Below are 26,782 nucleotides of genomic sequence, written 5' to 3' on the forward strand. Positions count from 1 at the left end.
CAAATCATTAATATATATTGTAAATAGCTGGGGTCCTAGCACTGAGCCTTGCGGTACCCCACTAGTCACTGCCTGCCATTGTGGAAAGGACCCGTTTACTCCTACTCTTTGCTTCCTGTTTGCCAGTCAGTTCTCTATCCACATAAATATTGAATCCCCAATACCGTGTGCTTTAAGTTTGTATACTGATCTCTTATGTGGGACCTTGTCGAAAGCCTTCTGAAAGTCCAGATATAACACATCCACTGGTTCTCCCTTATCCACTCTACTAGTTACATCCTCGAAAAATTCTGTAAGATTCGTCAGACATGATTTACCTTTCATAAATCCATGCTGACTTTGTCCAATGATTTCACCACTTTCCAAATGTGCTACTATCCCATCTTTAATAACTGACTCTAGCAGTTTCCCCACTACCGATGTTAGACTAACTGGTCTGTAATTCCCCGTTTTCTCTCTCCCTCCCTTTTTAAAAAGTGGGGTTACATTAGCTACCATCCAATCCTCAGGAACTACTCCAGAATCTAAAGAGTTTTGAAAAATTATTACTAATGCATCCACTATTTCTGAGGCTACTTCCTTAAGTACTCTGTGATGCAGCCTATCTGGCCCTGGGGATTTATCGGCCTTTAATCCATTCAATTTACCTAACACCACTTCCCGGCTAACCTGGATTTCATTCAGTTCCTCCATCTCATTTGACCCCCGGTCCTCTGCTATTTCCGGCAGATTATTTAAGTCTTCCTTAGTGAAGACAGAACCAAAGTAGTTATTCAATTATTCTGCCATGTCCTATGATGGCCATGGCAATAAGCATGTCGCCTATGCCTCGCGCACCATGTCTGACACAGAACAATGATACGCCCAAATCGAAAAAGAGCTATTAGCGGTTGTGTTTGCCTGCGAAAAGTTCAATGGTTTCATCTTTGGCCGCACTGTCACAATTGCAACTGACCACCAACATCTGATCAGCATTTTCAATAAACCTATTCATACCAACATGCGATGTACAAGAGGAAAAAATAATTCAAAATATTCACAACACTAAATCCAGAATTGCCTTTTACCTGGTAGGCTTCAGTACAAGCTGCTCTAAGAATCCACTTGCAAATTCCCTTTCTTGGGGTGCAGAACCAGTCTGTTTTTCCCAGTCTACCTGCATATTAAAAACTCCCATGACCACCGTAGCATTGCCTTTCGTACTTGCCAAATGTATCTCCTGATTTAACTTGTATACGATATCCTGGAGATAGTCACAAAACGCTGGAGTAACTCAGCGGGACAGGCAGCATCTCTGGAGAGAAGGAATGGGTGACGTTTTGGGTCAAAACCCATCATCAGAATGGTTAGCAATAAGGGAAACGAGAGATATAGACTGTGATGTGGAGAGATAAAGAACAATGAATGAAAGATATGCAAAAAAGTGACGATGATAAAATAAACAGACCATTGCTAGCTGTTTGTAGGGGGAAAATGAGAAGAGTGTGCCACTTGGGTGGGGGAGGGATAGGGATAGGGATAGGGAGAGAGGGAATGCCGGGGCTACCTGGTGTGAGAGAAATCAATATTCCTACCACTCATTCATTGTCACAATTGTCAAAATAAGCTGATTTATCTATTAAATAATTTAACAAAATTGGCACCATGTTATTGGAAATATATTGTCAAGCTTGAAAGGATTCAGAGAAGATTAACGAGGATGTTGCCAGGATTCAAGGGTCTGAGCTACAGGGAGAGGTTGGGGCAGGCTACGACTCTATTCCTTGGAGCCCAGGAGGATGAGGGGAGATCTTATAGAGATTCAAGAGAGTTTATTGTCATGTGTCCCAGATAGGACAATGAAGTTCTTGCTTTGCTTCAGCACAACAGAATATAGTAGGCATAAATATAGAACAGATCAGTGTGTCCATGTACCATTATATAAATATATACTCACATGACATCGGGAGCTCACGGGTCCGGGGGGAGAGTGAGACCGCTTCCCGGAGCTCCCGCAACGCGACTTCTCCAGCCCGTGTTGCGGGGTTGGAACGACCCAGAGCGGGTTCGTACATCGCCCGGCGCGGCTTCATGGCCGTGGGATATTCCAGCGCCCGCCGGGGGCTCCAACTTTGAGACTTCTAGACCGGGAGCGGGGCCGTAAACCGCCCGGAACGGCCTAAAATGGCCGTGGGACTTATCATCGCCCGCCTGGGGCTTCGACATCGGGAGAGTCATTGAGAACAGGGAAGAGAAAAGACTTGCCGGATGTTTGTGTGAACTAAATTGTGTGTATGTCTAGGAATTGTCTTTATTTGTATGGCTGTGGAAACAGAATTTCGTTTGAGCCTCACTGAGGCTCAAATGACAATAAATTGTATTGTATTGTATTGTATTGTATTGTATTGTATTGTATTGTATTGTATTGTATAAATAAATAAATTGATAAAGTGCAAATAAATAGATAATGGGCTATTAATGTTCAGAGTTTTGTTTGAGTTGAGTTTAATAGCCTGATGGCTGTGGGGAAGAGCTGTTCCTGAACCTGGACGTTGCAGTCTTCAGGCTCCTGTACCTTCTACCTGAAGGTAGCAGGGAGATGAGTGTGTGGCCAGGATGGTGTGGGTCCTTGATGATGCTGCCAGCCTTTTTGAGGCAGCGACTGTGATAGATCCCCTCGATGGTAGGGAGGTCAGAGCCGATGATGGACTGGGCAGTGTTTACTACTTTTTGTAGTCTTTTCCGCTCCTGGGCACTCAAGTTGCCGAACCAAGCCACGATGCAACCGGTCAGCATGCTCTCGACTGTGCACCTGTAGAAGTTAGAGAGAGTCCTCCTTGACACACCAACTCTCCATAATCTTCTCAGGAAGTAGAGGCGCTGATGTGCTTTCTTTATAATTGCATCAGTGTTCTCGGACCAGGAAAGATCTTCAAAGATGTGCACGCCCAGGAATTTGAAGCTCTTGACCCTCTCTACCATCGACGCGTTCATATAAACGGGACTGGGGGTCTACATCCTACTCCTTCCAAAGTCCACAATCATTTTATTGGTTTTGCTGGTGCTGAGGGCCAGGTTATTGTGCTGGCACCATATGGACAGTTGCTCGATCTATCTTCTATACTCCGACTCATCCCCATCAGTGATACGTCCCACAACAGTGGTGCCATCAGCGAACTTGATGATGGAGTTCACACTGTGACCGGCTACACAGTCATGAGTATAGAGTGAGTAGAGCAGGGGGCTGAGCACGCAGCCTTGAGGTGCTCCCTTGCTGATTGTTATCGAGGCTGACACATTTCCACCAATACGAACAGACTGTGGTCTGTGATTGAGGAAGTGGAGGATCCAATTGCAGAGGGATGCGCAGAGACCCAGTTCTGCGAGTTTGGTAACCAGCTTGGAGGGGATAATAATATTAAATGCCGAGCTGTAATCAATGAATAACAGCCTGACATATGAGGTGTGCAAAATCATGAGAGGAATAGATCGTGTAGACGCACAGAGTCTCTTGCCCAGAATAGGGGAATCGAGGACCAGAGGACATAGGTTCAAGATGAAGGGGGAAATGTTTAATAGGAATCTGAGAGGCAACTATTTCACACAAAGGTCGTGGGTGTATGGAACGAGCTGCCGGAGGAGGTAGTTGAGGCAGGGGCTTTCCCAACATTGTAGAAACAGTTAGACAGGGACATGGAAAGGACAGGTTTGAAGGCATATGGACCAAATGCAGGCAGGTGGCCCAAGAATAGATGGGGCATGTTGATCGGCGTGGGCAAGTTGGGCTGAAGGGCCTGTTTCCACACTGTTCTAACTCTATGACCCTAAAAGGTATTTCCATATTCAACATATTAAGCAAAAGTTTTGTCAAAACATATGCAACAGGGCAAGAGCACCTTGTGTTGCTGCTTTCAGAGCGTTATAACCATATAACCATATAACCATATAACAATTACAGCACGGAAACAGGCCATCTCGACCCTTCTAGTCCGTGCCGAACACATAATCTCCCCTAGTCCCATATACCTGCGCTCAGACCATAACCCTCCATCCCTTTCCCATCCATATAACTATCCAATTTATTTTTAAATGATAAAAACGAACCTGCCTCCACCACCTTCACTGGAAGCTCATTCCACACAGCTACCACTCTCTGAGTAAAGAAGTTCCCCCTCATGTTACCCCTAAACTTCAGTCCCTTAATTCTCAAGTCATGTCCCCTTGTTTGAATCTTCCCTACTCTCAGTGGGAAAAGCTTTTCCACGTCAACTCTGTCTATCCCTCTCATCATTTAAAAAACCTCTATCAAGTCCCCCCTTAACCTTCTGCGCTCCAAAGAATAAAGCCCTAACTTGTTCAACCTTTCTCTGTAACTTAGTTGCTGAAACCCAGGCAACATTCTAGTAAATCTCCTCTGTACGCTCTCTATTTTGTTGACATCCTTCCTATAATTAGGCGACCAAAATTGTACACCATACTCCAGAATTGGCCTCACCAATGCCTTGTACAATTTTAACATTACATCCCAACTTCTATACTCACCAAGTTATGGACTTGGACTCTGTACATCAATGCTGTTCAGGACCTTGCCATTAACTGTAGACTTTCCCCTTGTGCACAATGACAAGTCCTGTTATTCCGTGGTCAACACTCCCACCCAGTGGTGTCCCTCCGCAAGTACAATTCATTTTATTTTGTGGTCAACACTCCCACCCAGTGGTATCCCACCGCTATTACAGGTTCTGTTACTTTGTGGCCAACACTCCCACCGAGTGGTGTCTTGCCCCAATGACAGGTCCCCTGTATTTTATCCGCACCATTTTACTTCATACAAAAAAAACATAGAAACATAGAGTAGGCCATTCGGCCATCCAACCAGCACCGCCATTCAATATGACCATGGCTGATCATCCCAAATCAGTACCCCGTTCCTGCTTTCCCGGCATGGCGGGACTGTCATATGCTGAGAGAATGGAGCAGCTGGGCTTGTACACTCTGGAGTTTAGAAGAATGAGAGGGTATCTCATTGAAACATATAAGATTGTTAAGGGTTTGGACACACTTGAGGCAGGAAACATGTTCCCGATGTTGGGGGAGTCCAGAACCAGGGGCCACAGTTTAAGAATAAGGAATAAGCCGTTTAGAACGGAGACGAGGAAACACTTTTTCTCACAGAGAGTTGTGAGTCTGTGGAATTCTCTGCCTCCGAGGGTGGTGGAGGCAGGTTCTCGGGATGCTTTCAAGAGAGAGCTAGATAGGGCTCTTAAAAATAGCGGAGTCAGGGGATATGGGGAGAAGGCAGGAACGGGGTACTGATTGGGGATGATCAGCCATGATCACATTGAAGGGCCAAATGGCCTACTCCTGCACCTATTGTCTATTGTTTATTATTGATTTCAGCAAATATTTGTAGCTGGACATCCATTAACTTTACAAGTTTTAAACTATAATAAACCATTTTATTTACAGATGATAAACCAGTAACGGATGTGTTTCTGCAGCAGAGTTGCAGCTTTACAGTGCCAGAGACCATAGTTCGATCCTGACTATGGGTGCTGTCTGTACGGTCTTTGTACCTTCTCCCTGCGATCGCCTGGATTTTCTCTTGGTTCTCCGCTTCCCCCCACAATCCAAAGATGCGCAGGTTTAATTGGCTTTTGCAAATTGTCCCCAAATGTGTGGGGTGGCCACTGGTCCGTGTGGGCTTGGTGGGCCGAAGGGCCTGTTTCCACACTGTATCTCTAAGCGGAGAAAGATAGGAGGACAGAGGAACTTGGGGCAGTCAATGGAAGTGTCATGAGAGCAGTCAGTGTTACTGTCAAAGAGGTGTGAATGAAGGTGGACAAATCTCTAGGGCCTGATACGATATATTCAAGGACATTGTGGGAAACTGGTGAGGAAATTGTGGGAGCCCTGGTTGAATGACCCATGCTCATTCCACAAGAGTGACCCTGAGTTTCCAGCTGCCCACCATTTTAATTCCCCATCCCCATCTGATGTATTCTGTGGCCTCCTGCACTGTAATTTAGAGGCCCCTCTGCTCATCTTCCATCTCAGTATGATGCCAATGTCTGGACTTAGTGTTGAACTCTGCAACATGAGGTCCCTTGTATTCTCTGCCTGCACCACAACTGGCTATTTCTGCTGTAAGTCATCCATGTGCAATATTGGCCCAGATTTCCTTCCTCCATTGGGGCAGGCTGACCTGATGACAAGTTCCATTGTCTCTACATTGGCGTTGCTGGACATAAATACTGCACACGCTACACTGTTCCTGTTATTACATTTCAATGGTTATCATTAACCTGAAAATGCAGCAAACATTCTGCAGGTCAGGCAGCGCCTGTGGAGAGGGAAGCAACCCTCCCGCTCTCCTCCTCTTCACCTCCTTTTCCCACTCCTGTCCCCCTCCTCTTCACTTCCTGGCCCCCTCCTGCTCCCTCATTTGCTCCCCCTTCTCTTCACCTACTCCTCCTCAGCCCCTAAGTCTCACCCTCCCACTTGCTCCGCCCTCATGCTACCCCCTCTGTCTATGTCTCCCATTCCTTCTCCCTCTCATTCTCCCCTCTCATTCTCTCCCCTTATTTCCCCCATTCCCCCCCTCTCATTCTCCCTCTCTCATCCCCCCCCCCCTCTTATTCTCCCCCTCCCATTCCCCCCACATTCTCACCCTTCTCATTCTTCCCCCTCTCATTCTCCCCCCCCCCCCCCCATGGATAGCAGGATTGCCGAATGGCAGAAGACAAAGAGTGGCAATAAAGGGGGCTTTTTCTTTATGACTGCCAGTGACCAGTGGAGTTCCGCTGGGCCCGCTACACTTCACGTTGTATATTAATAGTTGAGGGGATCTTCTAGAAAGGTATAAAATTATGAAAGGACTGGACAATCTAGATGCAGGAAAAATGTTCCCAATGTTGGGCGAGTCCAGAACCAGGGGCCACTTTCTAAGAATAAAGGGGAGGCCATTTAAAACTGAGATGAGAAAACACTTTGTCACCCAGAGAGTTGTGAATTTGTGGAATATTCTGACACAGAGGGCAGTGGAGGCAAGTCACTGAATTTAAAAGAGAGTTAGATAGAGCTCTTGGGCCTAGTGGAGTCATGGATATGGGGAGAAGGCAGGCACGGGTAATGATGGTTTGGTGATGGTGATGGTGATGGTTTGTGGATGATCAGCCATGATCACAATGAATGGTGGTGCTGGCTCAAAGGGCCGAATGGCCTCCTCTTGAACCTATATTCTATGTATCTATGAGCACGCCATGTGATTATTGGATATTGTGCGCAACTCGCTGTGATGATTCCTCACTGCAACGGGAACAAAAGGCATTTGAAGTAAAATATAGTATATGCCGGAAAGTCTCCACATGCCAGAGAGAATTAATGGATACAGTCAGACAGACAGACAGGAAAGTTTCAGGTCAAAGATATTTTGTCAGAACTGGGCCTGTGCACAGATGCTGCAGAACCTCCTAAGCATTTCCTCTTTTTGACAATCTGCAGCATTTTCAACAATTTGTCTTTGTGGACATTGGCTATAAACATTTTGAAAATGCTGCAATGTTAAACAGCCTCATTAAGTTCTCGGCTTCTGTTTTCACCCCACGAGTTAGCTCTTAATTGTGTCAGTTGTGTCCAAAACCTACTCCATGGAGCAATCCGCAAATCAATATTTCATTCCGTTCTTGCGAATGTGCTTCGAGCCTGTCCCTCTGCTGACGGGCAGTGGGAAGCAAAGATCTTATAGCAGAGCTCTGCTATAAGATCTTTGGTGGGAAGTGTTCAATAAAAATGTGAAACACTCCTTACAGCACAGGCTGAGGGGTGTTGGGGAGGTGCCTCACCAAAAGTAACCAAAAGCAGAAATAAACTCAACAGAACATGCCGGAATATCAATAGATTCAGTGGGGGCAGATGTGAATCCAGTCGCTATTACTAAGTAGAAAGTGCTTCGGAAGCTGAAGGATCTGAAGGCTGATGTCAGCTGGATCAGATGAAGTACACACCAAGTTTCTGAAACAGGTAGCTGCATATATTGCGGTGGAATTAGCAGTGGTCTTTCTTGAATCACTGGAGTCAGAAATGGTTCCAGAGTACTGGACAATACCAAAGGTAACGGTAGTGTTTGGAATTCTTTAGGAAGGATCAAGCAGGATAGTAACATAGAAACATAAAAAATAGGAGCAGGAGTAGGCCATTCGGCCCTTCGAGCCTGCACCGCCATTCAATATGATCATGGCTGATCATCCAACTCAGTATCCTGTACCTGCCTTCTCTCCATACCCTCTGATCCCCCTAGCCACAAGGGCCACATCTAACTCCCTCTTAAATATAGCCAATGAACTGGCCTCAACTACCTTCTGTGGAAGAGAATTCCAGAGATTCACCACTCTCTGTGAACATTTTTTTTCTCATCTCGGTCCTAAAAGACTTCCCCCTTATCCTTAAACTGTGACCCCTTGTTCTGGACTTCCCCAACATCGGGAACAATCTTCCTGCATCTAGCCTGTCCAACACCTTAAGAATTTTGTAAGTTTCTATAAGATCCCCCCTCAATCCTCTAAATTCTAGCGAGTACAAGCCGAGTCTATCCAGTTTTTCTTCATATGAAAGTCCTGACATCCCAGGAATCAGTCTGGTGAACCTTCTCTGTACTCCCTCTACGGCAAGAATGTCTTTCCTCAGATTAGGAGACCAAAACTGTACGCAATACTCCAGGTGTGGTCTCACCAAGACCCTGTACAATTGCAATAGAACCTCCCTGCTCCTATACTCAAATCAAATAGAAAGGGAATAGTAGGTGTATGTTGGATTTACATGGATTTTCAGAAGCCCTTTGATAAGGATCCACAACTGAGCATGCTAAACAGGATAGGAGGCCATGGGATTAAGGCAAGGTACCAACATGGATAGAAGATTGGCTGACTGGCTGAAGGCAAAGAATGGGAACAGAGGAGGCCCTTGCTAGTTTTCGGCCGGTGACTCGTCGGTGATGGTTCCGAGAGTTTTCACGTCATATGTTGATGATTTGGATGATGGGGTGGAAGATTGCAACCTTCACGTTGTCCGAATGCCCTGTTTCAACTAATGCAATCAACCCAGTGTGCACAATCAAATAAGATCAAATAGAACAAGTTGTCCTACAACTTTAGGCTGTGCATGCCAGAAGAAGAAGAAGATTTGGATGATGGACTATAAAGGGCCTGTCCCACGATCATGCGACTGCATGCGGCAAGCGTGGAAAAAGAGGGAGATCTACAATAATTATAGACAGCATGGAGTAAATGAGGTGCTTGAGGAGTATAAAGAATGTAAAAAGAATCTTAAGAAAGAAATTAGAAAAGCTAAAAGAAGATATGAGGTTGCTTTGGCAAGTAAGGTGAAAGTAAACCCAAAGGGTTTCTACAGCTATATTAATAGCAAAAGGATAACGAGGGATAAAATTGGTCCATTAGAGAGTCAGAGTGGACAGCTATCTGCAGAGCCAAAAGAGATGGGGGAGATATTGAACAATTTCTTTTCTTCGGTATTCACCAAGGGGAAGGATATTGAATTATGTGAGGTAAGGGAAACAAATAGACCATATACCTGCGCCCAGACCATAACCCTCCATTCCTTTCCCGTCCATATAACTATCCAATTTATTTTTAAATGATAAAAACGAACCTGCCTCCACCACCTTCACTAGAAGCTCATTCCACACAGCCACCACTCTCTGAGTAAAGAAGTTTCCCCTCATGTTACCCCTAAACTTCTGTCCCTTAATTCTCAAGTCATGTCCCCTTGTTTGAATCTTCCCTACTCTCAGTGGGAAAAGCTTACCCACGTCAACTCTGTCTATCCCTCTCATCATTTTAAAGACCTCTATCAAGTCCCCCCTTAACCTTCTGCGCTCCAAAGAATAAATCCCTAACTTGTTCAACCTTTCTCTGTAACTTAGTTGCTGAAACCCAGGGAACATTCTAGTAAATCTCCTCTGTACTCTCTCTATTTTGTTGACTATCCTTTAACTCTTTAACGATTAGGCTATCGGCTTGACGCATATTTGCCCCCAACCCCCCCCCCCCCCCCTCCACCCCGATCTCGAAATTGAAATGTTACATCTGTATATAATGATCCCATTAAAATGTGTATTTATGTCACAAACTATGGAATTCATATTTTTTCAGTATTGTTATCAAGGAAAAGAAAGCAATTCCAATTGTTTGATATTATTTGATATTGTTTAATATTATTCATATGGAGGAGAAAATATAATAGCTCTAAAACCTACCTTAATTTTGCAATCTCACTAAAGATAATCCCCTTTCCCTCTCCCCTACCCATCTCTCTCTCCCCTCCCTTCCCCTCTCTCTCTCTCCCCCTCCCCCTCTCACATCCCCCCCTCTTTCTTGCGGGGGGGGGCGAAGATGAAGGTGGCGCGGGCCCAGCGGGGACGCAGCGGGCGGGGGGGATGAAGGTGGCGCAGGCCCAGCGGGGGTGGCGTTGGCCCAGCGGGGGTCAGCGAGGGTGGCGTGGACCCAGCGGGGGTGGCGTGGGCCCAACGGGGGTCAGCGAGGGTGGCGTGGACCCAGCTGGGGTGGCGTGGACCCAGCGGGGGTCCGCGAGGGCGGTGTGGACCCAGCGGGCGTGGCGTGGGCCCAGTGGGGGTCAGCGAGGGTGGCGTGGACCCAGCGGGGGTGGCGTGGACCCAGCGGACGTCAGCAGAGGTGGCGTGGGCCCAGCGGGTGTGGCGTGGGCCCGGCGGGGGTGGCGTGGGCCCGGCGGGGGTGGCGTGGGCCCGGCGGGGGTCAGCGAGGGTGCCGTGGACCCAGCGGGGGTGGCGTGGGCCCAGCGGGGGTGGCGTGGGCCCGGCGGGGGTGGCGGGGGTGGTGTGGGCCCGGCGGGGGTGGCGTGGGGGGAAGATGGCTTAGACCCCGGTGGCGGGGAGAGGCGTAGGGAGCGGGCTCTGCCGCAGCGGCGTCTGGTGTTGGGGTTACAGCCGTTGGGTTCAGATTCAGCCACTCTTGCCCGGCAATGGGAGAACAGAGAACTGGCCGGGTGTGGCGTGGGCCCGGCGGGGGTGGCGTGGGGAGAACTGGGGAAAAAAGGGGGGTGCAAGAACGCACCCCCCCCCCCCCTTCGGACGGCCATGAAGTGCGTACCTGCAGTTGATTGCGTGTACTCCAGTTGGCGTAGCGTGGGGTCGTGACCCGACTGCCGTGAAACCTCCCTATTGTCTATTCTCACACTCAATGCGTGTGAGTTGGCAGCCCTGTGATATTACATATATATCAAATAAAACTAAACTAAAAATTAAGCTTCTGCACAAGAAACCTAGCTCCAAACACTCCTTTGAATACGTAATAAATCCCACCAACATAATGATTTTAAGAAGGAACTGCAAATGCTGGAAAATCGAAGGTAGACAAAAGTGCTGGAGAAACTCAGCGGGTGCAGCAGCATCTATGGAGCAAAGGAAATAGGCGACGTTTCTGGCCGAAACAGAAGTGTTTCAGCCCAAAACGTTGCCTATTTCCTTCGCTCCATAGATGTTGCTGCACCCGCTGAGTTTCTCCAGCACTTTTGTCTACCTCACCCACCATAATTCATAACACACAAAATAAGCCAAATGGCTACTACAGGCGAAGGGTTGGAAACTGCCCTGCTTGGACAGTTGTGTGGACAAGACAGGTTTAGAGGGGAGAATGGAACACAAGTGAGTGGAGCCATTGGTACCTTCTCAAGATGGCGTTATGAACGACGAGACCCTAACAAGATGGCCGCCGTCAACCCCTCACAAAGATGGCTGCCGGCTGCCGGCCAATCAGCAGCGCCGACCTCACCTGCCCTCACCAAGATGGCCGCCCGCTGGTCCCGGTTCCGACCCGGGCCGAGTCTCCCCATCGACCGCATGAAGATGGCGGCGGAGAAGCGGCAGTTGGTGGCGTTGCTGCCGACGGACCTGAGGTAAATAATGTTATAAATCAGCAGCGCAGCGGGATTGGGTCAATATGGGGGAGAACTGAGGTAAATCACCACATAAACTACACGTGTATGTGTGGGGAAAACTGGGGCCAAACTCATTATAAATCAGCCGCCCCCCCTCTTATTCACTGAGGTCAATAACGTTGTAAATAAATCAGCAGCGGAATAAACCCGGTAAATGTGGGGGAGACCTGAGGTCAATCTCCACATAAACTACACGTCTGGGGGAATAAAACTGGGGTCAATAATATAAACTCACCGTCTGGAGCAGCGTCCTGAGATAAAACACGTTATAAACATCACCCTCTCTGTAAATAATCAATAAATCACCAAATAAACTACACGTCTGGGGAATAAACCCGGTAAATCTGGGGGTAAACTGAGGTAAATAATGTTATAAACACACAGGGGAGCGGAATAAACAGGACTGTGGAGTCGGACCCAAAACATCCGACCCCGACCCCTAGGTAAAATAATTCTAAATCTGCTGTGATGACATTACACAAGATGACATTTCATAAGAACCACATGAATCATCAGGCTGCCTTTTAAACCCATGTCCATAAAGTTTTGAGTCTAATGGTTGTAGTTGTGCTAAGGTGGCTTTTTAAAATGTTTATTCTTGAAATAAAAACCATAATTCATTATGCTAAAAGAAAAATATATACAGAAAGGACTATGACAAAATTAAAATTCCATTGAATTAAGTAAAAATGATAAAAGCATTACTCCAAAATTTATTAAACTAAGGCCACAGGGATGAGCTAAATGGCTAAATTATGACAAACAAAATCTTATGTGCAATAGAAATTAAAAGTAAGTGCATAGGTAGTTAAGTTTGCTACAAAAGTACTTAAAATGTATTAATAATGTCCTTTGGAACAGAATTGCTTCTGCCAGATCCTCTTTCATTGAAGCACTTAAATCTGATTAAATTATTTTCAGTGTAGAGAATAGTCTCTCCATGCTGACCTGAGTGGGTGGTATGGCTGTTGCTGTCATAGCTGCAAACTTTACTATTTCATAGAAACATAGAAAATAGTTGCAGGAGTAGGCCATTCGGCCCTACTTTCTGGATAATTGGGGATGACAGGGAATTATAGACCAGTTAGTCTGACATCGGTGGTGGGGAATATGCAGGAGTCAATTATTAAAGAAGTGATAATGGTGAATTTGGATAGCAGAAAAGGATTGGTCCAAGTCAGCATGGATCTATGAAGGGGAAATCCTGCTTGACTAATCTTCTGGAATTTTTTGAGGATGTGACAAGTAAAATGGATGAAGGAGAGCCAGTAGATGTAGTGTATCTGGACTTTCAGAAAGCCTTTGATAAGGCGCCACACAGGAGATTAGTGGGCAAAATTAGAGCACATCGTATTGGAGGTAGGGTATTGACATGGAGAGAGAATTAGTTGGCAGACAGGAAACAAAGAGTAGGAATAAACGGGTACCTGTCAGAATGTCAGGCAGTGGCGAGTGGAGTGCCGCAAGGCTCGGTGCTGGGGCCGCAACCATTTACAATATATATTAATGATTTAGATGATGGAGTTAAAAGTAACACTGGCAAATTTGCAGATGACACGAAGCTGAGTGGTAGTGTGAACTGTGAAGAGGATGCTAGGAAATTGCAGGATGACTTGGACAGGTTGAGTGAGTGGACAGATGCATGGCAGATGCAGTATAATGTGGATAAATGAGAGGTTATCCACTTTGGCGGCAAGAACATGGAGGCAGATTATTATCTCAATGGTGTCAGATTAGGAAAAAGGGAAGTCCAACGAGACCTGGGTGTCCTTGTACTGAAACTAGACATGGAGGTATAGTAGACTGTGAAGAAAGCTAATGGCACGTTGGCCTTCGTAACGAGAGGATTTGAGTATCAGAATAAAGAGGTCCTTCTGCAGTGAGACCACATTGGTAACATTTTTCCTGCATCTAGCTTGTCCAGTCCTTTTATAATATTATGTTTCTATAAGACCCCCCCCCCCCCTATCCTTCTAAACTCCAGTGAATACAAGCCTAGTCTTTTCAATCTTTCCTCGTATGACAGTCCCGCCATCCCAGGGATCAATCTCGTGAACCTACGATGCACTGCCTCAATCACAAGGATGTCCTTCCTCAAATTAGGCGACCAAAACTGTACACAATACTCCAGATGTGGTCTCACCAGAGCCCTATACAACAGCAGCAGAACCTCTTTACTCCTATACTGAAATCCTCTTGTTATGAAGGCCAACATTCCATTAGCTTTCTTCACTGCCTGCTGTACCTGTAAGCCAACTTTCAGTGACCGGTGTACAAGGACGACCAGGTCTCACTGCACCTCCCCCTTACCTAACCTAACCCCATTGAGATAATAATCTGCCCCCATGTTTTTGCCACCAAAGTGGATAACCTCACATTTATCGATATTATACTGCATCTGCCACGCATCTGCCCACTCACTCAACCTGTCCAGGTCACACTGCAACCTCCTAACATCCTCTTCACAGTTCACACTGCCACCCAGCTTTGTGTCATCGGCAAACTTTCTAGTGTTGCTCCTAATTCCCTCTTCCAAATCATTAATATATATGGTAAACAGTTGCTGCCCCAACACCGAGCCTTGCGGCACTCCACTCGCCACTGCCTGCCATTCTGAAAAGGACCCGTTCACTCTTATTCTTTGCTTCCGGTCTGCCAACCAATTTTCTATCCATGCCAACAATCTAGCCCCAATACCATTTGCTCTAATTTTAGTCACCAGTCTTCCGTGCGGGACCATTTCAAAGGCTTTCTGAAAGTCTAGATACACTACATCCACTGGCACCCCTTCATCCATTTTACTTGTCACATCCTCAAAAAATTCCAGAAGATTAGTCAAGCATGATTTCCCTTTCATAAATCCACGTTGACTTGGACTAATCATTTTACTGCTATCCAAATGCCTCATTATTACCTCTTTAATAATTGACTCCAGCATCTTTCCCACCACCGAAGTCATGCTAACTGGTCTGTTATTCCCCGTTTTCTCTCACGCTCCTTTCTTGAAAAGTGGGATAACATTAGTTGTCCTCCAATCCACAGGAACTGATCCTGAATCTATTGAACATTGGAAAATGATCACCAATGCATCCACTATTTCTAGAGCCACCTCCCTGAGGACCCCGGGATACAGACCATCAGGCCCAGGGGATTTACCATCCATCAGTCCCATTAGCCTACCCAATACTATTTCTCACCTAATGAAAATTTATTTCAGTTCCTCTACCCCCTTAGATCCTCTGTCCTCCAGTACATCTGGGAGATTGTTTGTGTCTTCCTTAGTGAAGACAGATCCAAAGTATCTATTCAACTCTTCTGCCATTTCCTTGTTGCCCACAAAGTAATTTCACCCGTGTCAGCCTTCAAGGGACCCACATTTGACTTTGCTACTCTTTTTCCCTTAACATATCGAAATAAGCTTTTACTGTCCTTCTTTATATTCCTGGCCAGCTTCCCTTCGTACTTCATCTATTCAGCCCGTATTGCCCGCTTTGTTTCTTTCTGTTGTCCTATGAAAGTTTCCCAATCCTCTGGCTTCCGGCTACTCTTTGCTGTGTTATACATCTTTTCTTTTAGTTTTATTCTATCCCTAACTTCTCTTGTCAGCCACGGTTGCCTCCTACTCCCCTTAGAATCTTTCTTCCTTTTTGGAATGAAATGATCCTGCGTCTTCCGGATTATGCTGATAAATTCCTGCCATTGCTGTTCCACCGTCATTCCTGCTAGGATCCCTTCCCAGTCTACCTTGGCCAGCACCCCTCTCATGCCTTCATAGTCCCCTTTCTTCAACTGCATCACTGCCATTTCCGATTTAACGTTCCCCTTCTTTGCCACAGAAGGCAGTGGAGGCCAATTCACTGGATTAATTTAAAAGAGAGTTATGCCCCTGTCCCACTTAGGAAACCTGAACGGAAACCTCTGGAGACTTTGCGCCCTACCCAAGATTTCCGTGTGGTTCCTGGAGGTTGCAGGTAGTGGAAGCAGGTAGGGAGACTGACAAAAATCTCCGGGAACCTCCGGGAACCGCACGGAAACCTTGGGTGGGGCGCAAAGTCTCCAGAGGTTTCTGTTCAGGTTTCCTCAGTGGGACATGGGCATAAGATAGAGCTCTTGGGGCTAGCGGAATCATGGGATATGGGGAGAAGGCAGGCACGGGTTACTGATTGTGGATGATCAGCCATGATCACAATGAATGGCGGTGCTGGCTCGAAGGGCCAACTGGCCTCCTCCTGCACCTATTGTCTACGTTTCTTTGCCCCATCTACACGATTCACTCTTATTTATTCCCCTCAACACTTTATGCATTTGTGGGGCTTTTATGCAATAATATTGGTGTTATTAATTAATTGAATTGTTGTTTATTGCATGGTATCTATGGATATTGGGTTAATAGGTCTGTAAATCTGCACTGTGAAAATTTAATTGTTCCACAGTACATATGACATGCAAGGAAAGATAGCTGAATGGATAGAAAATTGGCTCAAGCAAGGAAGCAGAGGGTGATTGTGGAAGGTACACAAAAATGCTGGAGAAACTCAGCGAGTGCAGCAGCATCTATGGAGCGAAGGAAATAGGCGACGTTTCGGGCCGAAACCCTTCTTCAGACTGATGGGGGGTGGGGGGGAGAAGGAAGGAAAAAGGGAGGAGGAGGAGCCCGAGGGTGGGGGGATGGGAGGAGACAGCTCGAGGGTTAAGGAAGGGGAGGAGACAGCAAGGGCTAGCAAAACTGGGAGAATTCAACGTTCATGCCATCCGGACGCAAGCAACCCAGGCGGAATATGAGGTGCTGTTCCTCCAATTTCCGGTGTTGCTCACTCTGGCAATGGAGGAGACCCAGGACAGAGAGGTCGGATTGGGAATGGGAGGGGGAGTTGAAGTGCTGAGCCACCGGGAGTTCAGGTAGGTTATTGCGGACTGAGCGGAGGTGTTCGGCGAAACGATCGCCCAACCTCCGCTTAGTCTCCCCGATGTAAATCAGCTGACATCTAGAGCGGCGGATGCAGTAGATGAGGTTGGAGGAGATACAGGTGAACCTTTGTCGCACCTGGAACGACTGCTTGGGTCCTTGAATGGAGTCGAGGGGGGAGGTGAAGGGACAGGTGTTGCATTTCTTGCGGTTGCAACGGAAAGTGCCCGGGGAGGGGGTGGTACGGGAGGGAAGGGAAGAATTGACAAGGGAGTTGCGGAGGGAGCGGTCTTTGCGGAAGGCAGACATGGGGAGAGATGGGAAGATGTGGCGAGTGGTGGGGTCACGTTGGAGGTGGCGGAAATGGCGGAGGATTATTTGTTGTATTTGCCGGCTGGTGGGGTGAAAGGTGAGGACTAGGGGGACTCTGCCCTTGTTGTGAGTGCGGGGATGGGGAGAGAGAGCAGTGTTGCGAGGTATGGATGAGACCCTGGTGCGAGTCTCATCTATGGTGGCGGAGGGGAATCCCCGTTCCCTGAAGAACGAGGACATTTCCGATGCCCTGGTGTGGAAAAAACATGGTGTGATTGTGGAAGGTTGCTTCTTGGACTGGAGGCCGGTTACTAGTGGTGTGCCTCAGGGTTCAGTGCTGGGCCCATTACTGTTTGTCATCTACATCAATGATTTGGATGAGAACATACAGGGTAAGATTAGCAAGTTTGCTGATGATACAAAAGTGGATAGTTTTGCAGATGATTGTGAACAATTGCAGCAGGATCTGGATCGATTGGTCAGGTGGGCTGAGATATGGTTGATGGAATTTAATACAGAGAAATGTGAGGTGTTGCATTTTGGGAAGTCTAACATGGGCAGGACTTACACAGTGAATGGTAGGCCTCTGGGTAGTGTTGTAGAGTGTTGTAGTTTGGCACATTGGCCTTTATCAGTCAGTGTATTGAATATAGAAACTAAGCGATCATGTTGCAGTTGTATAAGACGTTGGTGAGGCCACATTTAGAATTTTGTGTTAAATTTTGGTCACTATGTTATAGGAAAGATGTCGTCGAGCTGGAATGGGCACAGAGAAGATTTACGAGGATGTTGCCAGGTCTAGAGGGTCTGAACTATAGGGAGAGGTTGTGTAAGCTAGGACTCTATTCCTTGGAGCGCAGGCGATGAGGGGTGATGAGCAAAATCATGAGAGGAATAGATTGGGTAAATGCACAGTCTCTTGTTCATTCCACCTATTTTGTGGATAATTTACCTAAACGCCGCATGTGGGAGAGATGCCTGCTGTGGTTTTAAAAACAGATTATTTTTGTGATGGAAATTCAATTGTACATAGCTCCTTGAAAGTGGTGTCACAGGTAGACAGGGTGGTCAAGAAGGCTTTCGGTACATTGGCCTTCATCAGTCAAAATATTGAGTGTGGAGTATTGTGTTCAGTTTTGGTCACCATGTTATGGGAATTGTTATGGGATGTTGTCAAGCTGGAAAGGGTGGGCAAGGTGGGCCAATGGGCCTCTTTCCATGCTTTATGAAAAATCTTTGAATAAAATGAAGAAATTGAAAAATACAGAATAATTGAAATAAGAAAAAACATTGAATAAAATGAAGAAATTGGATGTTATTTGCATCTTGTTCAACACGGACATTGTGGGCCGAAGGGCCCGTTCCTGTGCTGGACTGTTCTATGCTCTATTCTGTTCCATAACAAAGGCTATATTCTACAACAATATGCTATATTCTGTTCTATAATAACTATGACATTTATATTCTTCTGTATGTCATTAGGTCATAAGTTATCGGAATAGAATTATTCGGCCCATCAAGTCTACTCCACTATTCAATCATGGCTGATCTATCTCTCCCTCCTAACCCCATTCTCCTGCCTTTTCCCCATAACCCCTGACCCCCGTACTAATCAAGAATATTTCACTACCTAAAAAATATCCACTGACTTGCCCCTCCACAGCCTTCTGTGGCAATCTTTTTCTTCTTCGTCTCCTTCTTATAAATGGACTTTCAGAAAGCCTTTGATAAGGTCCCACACGGGAGACTGGTGACTAAAATTAGAGCACATGGTATTTGGGGTAGGGTGTTGACATGGATAGAAAATTGGTTGGCAGACCGGAAGCAAAGAGTAGGAGTGAATGGGTCCTTTTCAGAATGGCAGGCAGTGGCGAGTGGAGTGCCGCAAGGCTCGGCGTTGGGTCCGCAACTGTTTACCATATATATTAATGATTTGGAAGAGGGAATTAGGAGCAACACTAGCAAGTTTGCGGATGACTCAAAGCTGGGTGGTAGTGTGAACTGTGAAGATGATGTTAGGTTGCAGGGTGACCTGGACAGGTTGAGTGAGTGGGCAGATGCGTTGCAGATGCAGTATAAGATAGATAAATGTGAGGTTATCCGCTTTGGTGGCAAAAACAAGGGGGGAGATTATTATCTCAATGGGGTTAGGTTAGGTTAGGGGGAGGTACAGCGAGACCTGGGTATCCTTATACACCGGTCACTGAAAGTTGGCTTACAGGTACAGCAGGCAGTGAAGAAAGCTAATGGAATGTTGGCCTTCATAACAAGAGGATTTCAGTATAGGAGTAAAGAGGTTCTTCTGCAGTTGTATAGGGCTCATAAAAGAGCACATCTGGAATATTGTGTACAGTTTTGGTCTCCTAATTGGAGGAAGGACATCCTTGTGAGCAGCGTAAGTTTACGAGATTGATCCCTGGGATGGCCGGGCTGTCATATGAGGAAAGATTGAAAAGTCTAGGCTTGTATTCACTGGAGTTTAGAAGGATGAGGGCGATCTTATAGAAACATATAAAATGATAAAAGGACTGGACAAGCTAGATGCAGGAAACATTTTCCCAATGTTGGGCGAGTCCAGAACCAGGGGCCACAGTCTTAGAATAAAGGGGAGGCCATTTAAGACTGAGGTGAGAAAAAACGTTTTCACCCAGAGAGTTGTGAATTTGTGGAATTCCCTGCCACAGAGGGCAGTGGAGGCCAAATCACTGGATGGATTTAAGAGAGAGTTAGAGCTCTAGGGGCTAGAGGAATCAAGGGATATGGGGAGAAGGCAGGCGCAGGTTATTGATTGGGGATGATCAGCCATGATCACAATGAATGGTGGTGCTGGCTCGAAGGGCCGAATGCTCTCCTCATACACCTATTTTCTATGTTTCTAAATACCACATTCACCACCCTCCGACTAAAGAAATTCCACCTCATCTCCTTCTTTAAAGGACGTCCCTTAAATCTGAGGCAAAAGACAATAGGTGCAGCAGTAGGCCATTCGGCCCTTCGAGCTACTCTAACTCTCTGTTGAAAGTATCCAGAGAATGGGCCTCCACCGCCCTCCGAGGCAGAGAATTCCACTGACTCATAACTCTCTGTGAGAAAAAGTGTTTCCTCATCTCCGTTCTAAATGGCTTACTCCTTATTCTTAAACTGTGGCCCCTGGTTCTGGACTTCCCCCACAGTTTAAGAATAAGGAGTAAGCCATTTAGAATGGAGACGAGGAAACACTTTTTCTCACAGAGAGTGGTGAGTGTGGAATTCTCTGCCTCAGAGGGCGGTGGAGGCAGGTTCAATGGATACTTTCAAGCGAGAGCTAGATCGGGCTCTTAAAAATAGCAGTCACGGGATATGGGGAGAAGGCAGGAATGGGGTACTGATTGGGGATGATAAGCCATGATCACATTGAATGGCGGTGCTGGCTCGAAGGGCCAAATGGCCTACTCCTGCACCTATTGTCTATTGTCTATTGTCTATAACATTGGGAACATGTTTCCTGCCTCTAGCATGTGCAAACCCTTAATAATCTTATATGTTTCAATAATACTCCTCTCATCCTTCTAAATTCCAGAGTATACAAACGTACGACTAATCTATCAACATATGACAGTCCCGCCATCCAGGGAATTATCCTTGTGAACCTATGCTGCACTCCCTCAGTAGCAAGAATGGCCTTCCTCAAGTTTGGAGACCAAATCTGCACACAATACTCCAGGTGTGGTCTCACCAGTGCCCTGTACAACTGCACGAGGATCTCTTTGCTCCTATACTCAACTACTCTTGTTATGAAGGCCAACATGCCATTCGCTTTCTTCACTACGTGCTGTACCTGCATGCTTACTTTCAGCGACTAATGAACAAGGACATAGTCTTGAGCTGAATTAAAACACACAATAGCTGTAAAGGGGGACGTAGCATCACTTAGAGATTTAAGACTGAAAATGGATAGTTTCTTTTTTTTTAGTAACCAAAGTTATCAATGTATAATTTTTTGTGTGTTGGAAAATAAAATATAGTGGCACAGCTGCTGGACTTGCTGGCCTCACATGCCAGGGATCTGTGTTCGATCCTGTCCTCGGGCATTGTGTGTTGAATGTGCACATTCTCCCTGCAAGCATGCAGGTATCCTCCCACATCCCAAAGATACATTGGCTTTGTAGGTTAACTTGTCTCCGTAAAATTGCCCCTAACGCGTAGGGAGTGGGTGAGGAAAGTGGGATAACAGAACTTGTGTGAATGGGGAGACAAAAATGCTGGAGAAACTCAGCGGGTAAGGCAGCATCTATGGAGCGAAGGAAATAGCCAACGTTTTGGGTCGAGACCCTTCTTCAAACTGATGTAAGGGTGCAGGGGGTGGGAAGAGAAAGGAAGAGGCGGAGACAATGGGCTGAGTTAGAACTGGGAAGCGGAGGAGAACGCAGGGACTACCTGAAATTGGAGGTCAATTTTCATACCGCTGGAGTGTAAAATGGGAGGGGAAGGAGGGAGAAAGCAAGGGCTACCTGAAATTGGAGAAGACAATGTTCATACCGCTGGGGTGTAAACTACCCAAGCAAAATATGAGGTGCTGTTCCTCCAATTTGCGGTGGGCCTCGCTCTGACCATGGAGGAGGCCCAGGACAGAAAGGTCGGATTCGGAATGAGAGAGGGAGTTGAAGTGCTGAGCCACCGGGAGATTAGGTTGGTTATTGCGAACAGTGTAGGTGTTGTGCGAAGCGATCGCCAAGCCTGCACTTGGTCTCACTGAGGTTGATCATATGCTGAATAATCCAACCAGAATTTTGTTTGGAAGTGGAAATAAATAATAGAAATTGCATTCATTGCAACGTGTAAAAGGAGATGAGATACTGTATTGTAATTTTGCAGCATGTCATTGGGGTATATATAATGTCTTGATTGGTGAATATGTTTAGTTTGTGACTTTATTTGAAGCAGAAATAATACGTGAATGCTTCATTGTCCATAATTCTGACTGGTAACTACGCACTTCGTCCGAGCACATTATCGCACACGTCATGCAAGCAGTCTTAAATGATCACCTAAACTGTCATTTGGCAACCTAAAAATGTGCCTAGGTTGCCAGGCTGGCAACAGGGGATAACAATTAAGCGAGAGCCCTGCATTAGGAGGTAGTGACCATAATATGATAAGTTTTAATCTACAATTTGAGAAGGAGAAGGGAAAATCGGAAGTGTCAGTATTACAGTTGAGCAAATGGGACTAAGGAGCCAAGAGGGAGGAGATGGTCAAAGTTGACAGGAAAGATAACCTAGCAGGGATGACAGTGGAACAACAATGGCAGGTATTTCTGGGAATAATACAGAAGGTGCAGGATCAATTCTTTCCCAAGAGGAAGAAGGATTCCAAGGGGAGTAAGGGGCGACCATGGCTGACAAGGGAAGTCAAGGAGAGTATAAAAATAAAAGAGAAGCAGAACATAGCAAAGATAAGTGGGAAGCCAGAGGGTTGGGCAACTTTCAAAGAGCAACGGAAGATAACTAAAAAGGCAATACGGGGAGAAAAGATGAGGTATGAAGGTAAGCTAGCCAAGAATATAAAGGAGGATATTAAAAGCTTCTTTAGGTATGTGAAGAGGAAAAAAATAGTTAAGATCAAAGTTGGATCCTTGAAGACAGAAACAGGTATTGACCCTCTGTGTTCCCCTCCTGCAGGGTTTAGGAGCCGTTGCTGTGGACGGAGAGACGGGAACGTGAGCGGCCATTGAGGGCGGCCAGGCTGCCGGTGAGACCACCCCCCCCATCTGCTCGGTGTGCGGGCTGAGCTTCGAAGGGGCTGAGCTTCGATGGAGGACCACATGACGGGGCACAACAAGGAGAAGCGTTATGAGTGCGACGTGTGTGGCAAGGCCTGGCAGACCCCGAGTGAGGTGGAGACCCACCGGCGGGTTCACACGGGAGAACGCCCCTTTGACTGCTCGGAGTGCAGCAAGAGCTGCACCAACCTGCTGCGGCACAACTGCCTGCACTCTGGCGAGAGGCCCTTCACCTGCTCCGACTGCGGCTTGAGCTTCAAGACGATGAATCACCTGAAGATGCACCGCCGGGTGCACACGGGCGAGAAGCCCTTCAGCTGCTCCACCTGCGGCAAGAGCTTTGCCCGGTTGATGGCGCTGCAGGAGCACCGGCGGGTGCACACGGGCGAGAAACCCTATGGCTGCTCCACCTGCGGAAAGAGCTTTGCCCGGTCGACGGGGCTATTGCAGCACCGGCGGGTGCACAGCAGTGAGCGCCCCTTCACCTGCTCCGACTGCGGCAAAGGCTTCAAGTCGTCTACGCACCTGTTGATGCATAGGCGCATGCACACCGGGGAGCGGCCGTACACCTGCAGCGACTGCGGCAAGGGCTTCACCCAGTCGTCGGGGCTGCTGCATCACCGGCGGGTGCACAGTAGTGAGCGGCCCTTCATCTGCTCCGACTGCGGCAAAGGCTTTAAGTCGTCCACGGACCTGAAGTTGCACAGGCGCCTGCACACTGGGGAGCGGCCCTACACCTGTTCCGACTGCGGCAAAGGCTTCACCCGCTCCAGCAACCTGCTGGAGCACCAGCGCACCCATACCAGCGAGCGTCCCTACACCTGCAGCGACTGCGGCAAGGGCTTCACCCACTCTACCAGCCTGCTGCAGCACCAGTGCACCCACACTGGCGAGCGCCCCTTCACCTGCGCCCAGTGCGGCAAGGGCTTCACCCAGGCCAGCAACTTGCTGTCCCACCAGCGCACCCACACTGGCGAGCGCCCCTTCACCTGTGCCCAGTGTGGCAAGGTCTTCACCCAGTCCAGCAACCTGCTGCAGCACCAGCGCACCCACACCGGCAAGCGCCCCTACACCTGCACTCAGTGCGGCAAGGGCTTCACCAGCTCCACCAGGCTGCTGGAGCACCAATCAACCCACACCGGCGAGTGTCCCTACACCTGCGCCCAGTGCGGCAAGGGCTTCACCCGCTCCACCAGACTGCTGTCCCACCAGCGGGTGCACGCCGGCGACCGTCCCTTCCCCAGCCCGGTGTGTGGAGAGCACTTTGCCAGGGACTCCCACGCCCTGTCTCACACGCGCGTGCACACCAGTGGCCAGCCCTATGACTGCCTGTACTGCGGTGAGGCATTTGACAGCTCGCGGGGGTTGCGGCAGCACCGGCGGACCCACGCCGGCGAGCAGCTGCTCCCACTGCGGCAAGCGTTTCAAGAGAGCATGGGGGCTGCCGGAGCACCAGCAGATACACACCAGAGAGAAACCCTTTGTGTGCACTGAGTGTGGCAAGTGTTTCATCCGCATGCCCAGCCTGTGGCAGCACCGGCGTACCCACAGCGTTGAGCGTCCCTTCCCCCTGCCCGTTCTGTGGTAAGGGCTTCGCCTGCTTTGACCACCTACTGGAGCACCGGCGAGTCTACACTGGCCAGCGCCCCTTCACCTGCCCGCTCTGTGGCAAGGCCTCCAGCCTACTGCCACACCGCCACGTGGATAGGCGCTGTTTCAGTAAACACAAAATGCTGGAAGGAATGGGTAACGTTTTGGGTCGAGACCCTTCTTAGTCTCGACCCGAAACGTCACGCATTCCTCTCCAGAGATGCTGCCTATTCCGCTGAGTTACTCCAGCACTTTTTTGTAAATCAGCATCTGCAGTTCCTTGTTTTTAAACCATTCTAGTTAACCATCTCTGCACCTTCCCCAAAAAGCCTCCACATCAGTCCTGCAGAGTCTACCCCCGCCCCACACTCTCCCTCCACCATACCTGGCAACTAGTCCGATTTTATCATTTTTTCTGATTTTTAAGTTAAAAAAGTGTGAAAAATCGGAACAGTATGATTTTGAAATAATAAGGGGGAAAGATGGAAACAAAAATATATTGCAATATCAGCAAACCTTATCGGAGAATAAGCAACATTCGAACTATAGATGGCGTTATCAACTTAGAACGTATGTGGGCGTGCGGGTTCAGTCGAGCCGCAGATGGTGGCGCCGAGTACTTGGACTCTCCTGCTGCAGCTTCACCTCCTCCTCATCGTTGGCTGGGTAGCGCCCGCCGACTTGCCGACCCGCCATTTCAAATACAAATACAGATTCAAGGTCAAAGATGATTTCCTTTCATTTAGGTTCTGAGGTACCTGATTATGTTTATTTGTCAAGAAACATTGGCTGTTCCACTGATGGGTCAGGTGATGTTTGAATGGGCTGCTGGGTTGTTTGGTAGATGCCTTTGTCCTTTAGCTGTTTACTCTCTGTTTCTGTGTACTGTTGGGGCATCCTGAAAATTCCTCAACTTTCAATAGTCATAGCAAATTAATACAATTTTTCACAGATGCTTAGACCTTTTCCTCTTTGCATGTGATCTCTTTTTCTTGGCATTACTGGGAATTTAATTTATGTTTATGATTCTGGTGTTGGGCAGATAACTGTTTGGCATTTTGAATGGAGTTGACTGAGTGTAATCATGGCTTTGTTGCTGAGGATGCTGGCCTGGGAAAGGGTACTGATGTTGGAATTGGAAGATTTTGCAGAGGAAGTTGAAAAAGTTCCTTTTATAACAACTAAACAGGCTTGCTTCTTAATACACAGACAACTCACAAACGTTTGGTAGACCAGTTCAAAACTTTACTTATTATCGGCCGATGGAAGGGAGGGAGAACTTTAGTCAAATGAGCAATACAGACACTTCACTGACCTCATCCACTTCCTCGAACAACAGAATTACATCGTATTATATTGTGTTTTTTCGTCACCTTAGCACATTTCACAAACATTAGTCATGGTCAGAGGTACAGGAAATAAAGGTTTCTACAGAATGCATCACATCAAAGGCATTTTGTCATATGGTACAAGATATCTTACATATTAAAGACATTGGCCATTTGTTAATACCCCTTAGATCAATCTAGTTTCCTCTCGCGTCACTTCCCCCCTCACAGATATCGAACATTTGGTGCAAGGCATTTTACATATCAAAGACATCAGCCATTTGTCAATCCCCCTTAGTGAGATCAATCTAGCTTCTTCTCTGCTTCCTCTCTCGTCACTTGGTAGACAAATGTTAGTCATTCGTTATCTCAACAACCTGAGGCAAGCCTACTTGCCTTTGTGTATTAATCTACTAGAGAAAAGTCTGATTTAAGACTAAATATAAGCTGTAAGCTTTTCTTATATTTTTAACATAATTCAGCCTAATCAAAGTGTTATTTGTATTGTTCCAGTACCTTGAAATGCCCATATTTGGTAGATTGTATATCTCAAAAGAACATAGGTATGCTCCACTGTATTCTCTCCCCCCCCCCCCACTCGTACACAAATTCTCTTCAACTCACCCTCCCGTGCCCCCCTCCTCTCTCACACACTCCCTCTCTCGCTCCCTGTCTCTCTCACACACACCCTCGACACCCCTTCCCTCCAGTGCCTCTCCCACGCAGAAATAAATATTCCCCCCAGGACCAGATTTACGTATAAGCTTCACAAGCTTAAGCTTAGGGCCTCGAGATTTAGGGGGGTCTCGGCAGAGCCGGATTTACCGATAGGCTGAAGCCGAGGGCCTGAAAATCCAATGGGCCTCCGGACAAGGTGTATTTTCCCAGAGTAAAAAAAATCCCGAGAGAAAAAAA

At 47.2% G+C, this 26,782-nt stretch overlaps 3 protein-coding genes across 3 annotated transcripts in view; all 3 read left to right on the forward strand.

The window, feature by feature from the left end:
* The window catches only part of LOC116982908 (zinc finger protein 229-like), a 968,520-nt gene that overhangs the window by 71,845 nt on the left and 869,893 nt on the right, over positions 1 to 26,782 (forward strand). The window lies entirely within an intron of this gene.
* On the forward strand, positions 22,980 to 23,765 carry LOC116983064 (gastrula zinc finger protein XlCGF49.1-like; the record flags this gene model as incomplete). The annotated part of the gene is made up of 2 exons (XM_033036630.1): positions 22,980 to 23,538; positions 23,623 to 23,765. Coding segments are annotated over exons 1-2 (702 nt in total), but the record flags the coding sequence as incomplete, so codon positions are not given.
* Positions 23,778 to 26,782, forward strand: part of LOC116983098 (gastrula zinc finger protein XlCGF49.1-like) — a gene marked incomplete at its 5' end in the record, with an annotated part of 145,233 nt that continues 142,228 nt past the window's right edge. The window contains one exon of the mRNA XM_033036691.1: positions 23,778 to 24,521. Coding sequence (XP_032892582.1) covers positions 23,778 to 24,443 — 666 coding nt within the window. The remainder of the gene's footprint in view (positions 24,522 to 26,782) is intronic.

Source organism: Amblyraja radiata, chromosome 1, assembly GCF_010909765.2.
Source record: "Amblyraja radiata isolate CabotCenter1 chromosome 1, sAmbRad1.1.pri, whole genome shotgun sequence".
Taxonomy (NCBI): domain Eukaryota; kingdom Metazoa; phylum Chordata; class Chondrichthyes; order Rajiformes; family Rajidae; genus Amblyraja; species Amblyraja radiata.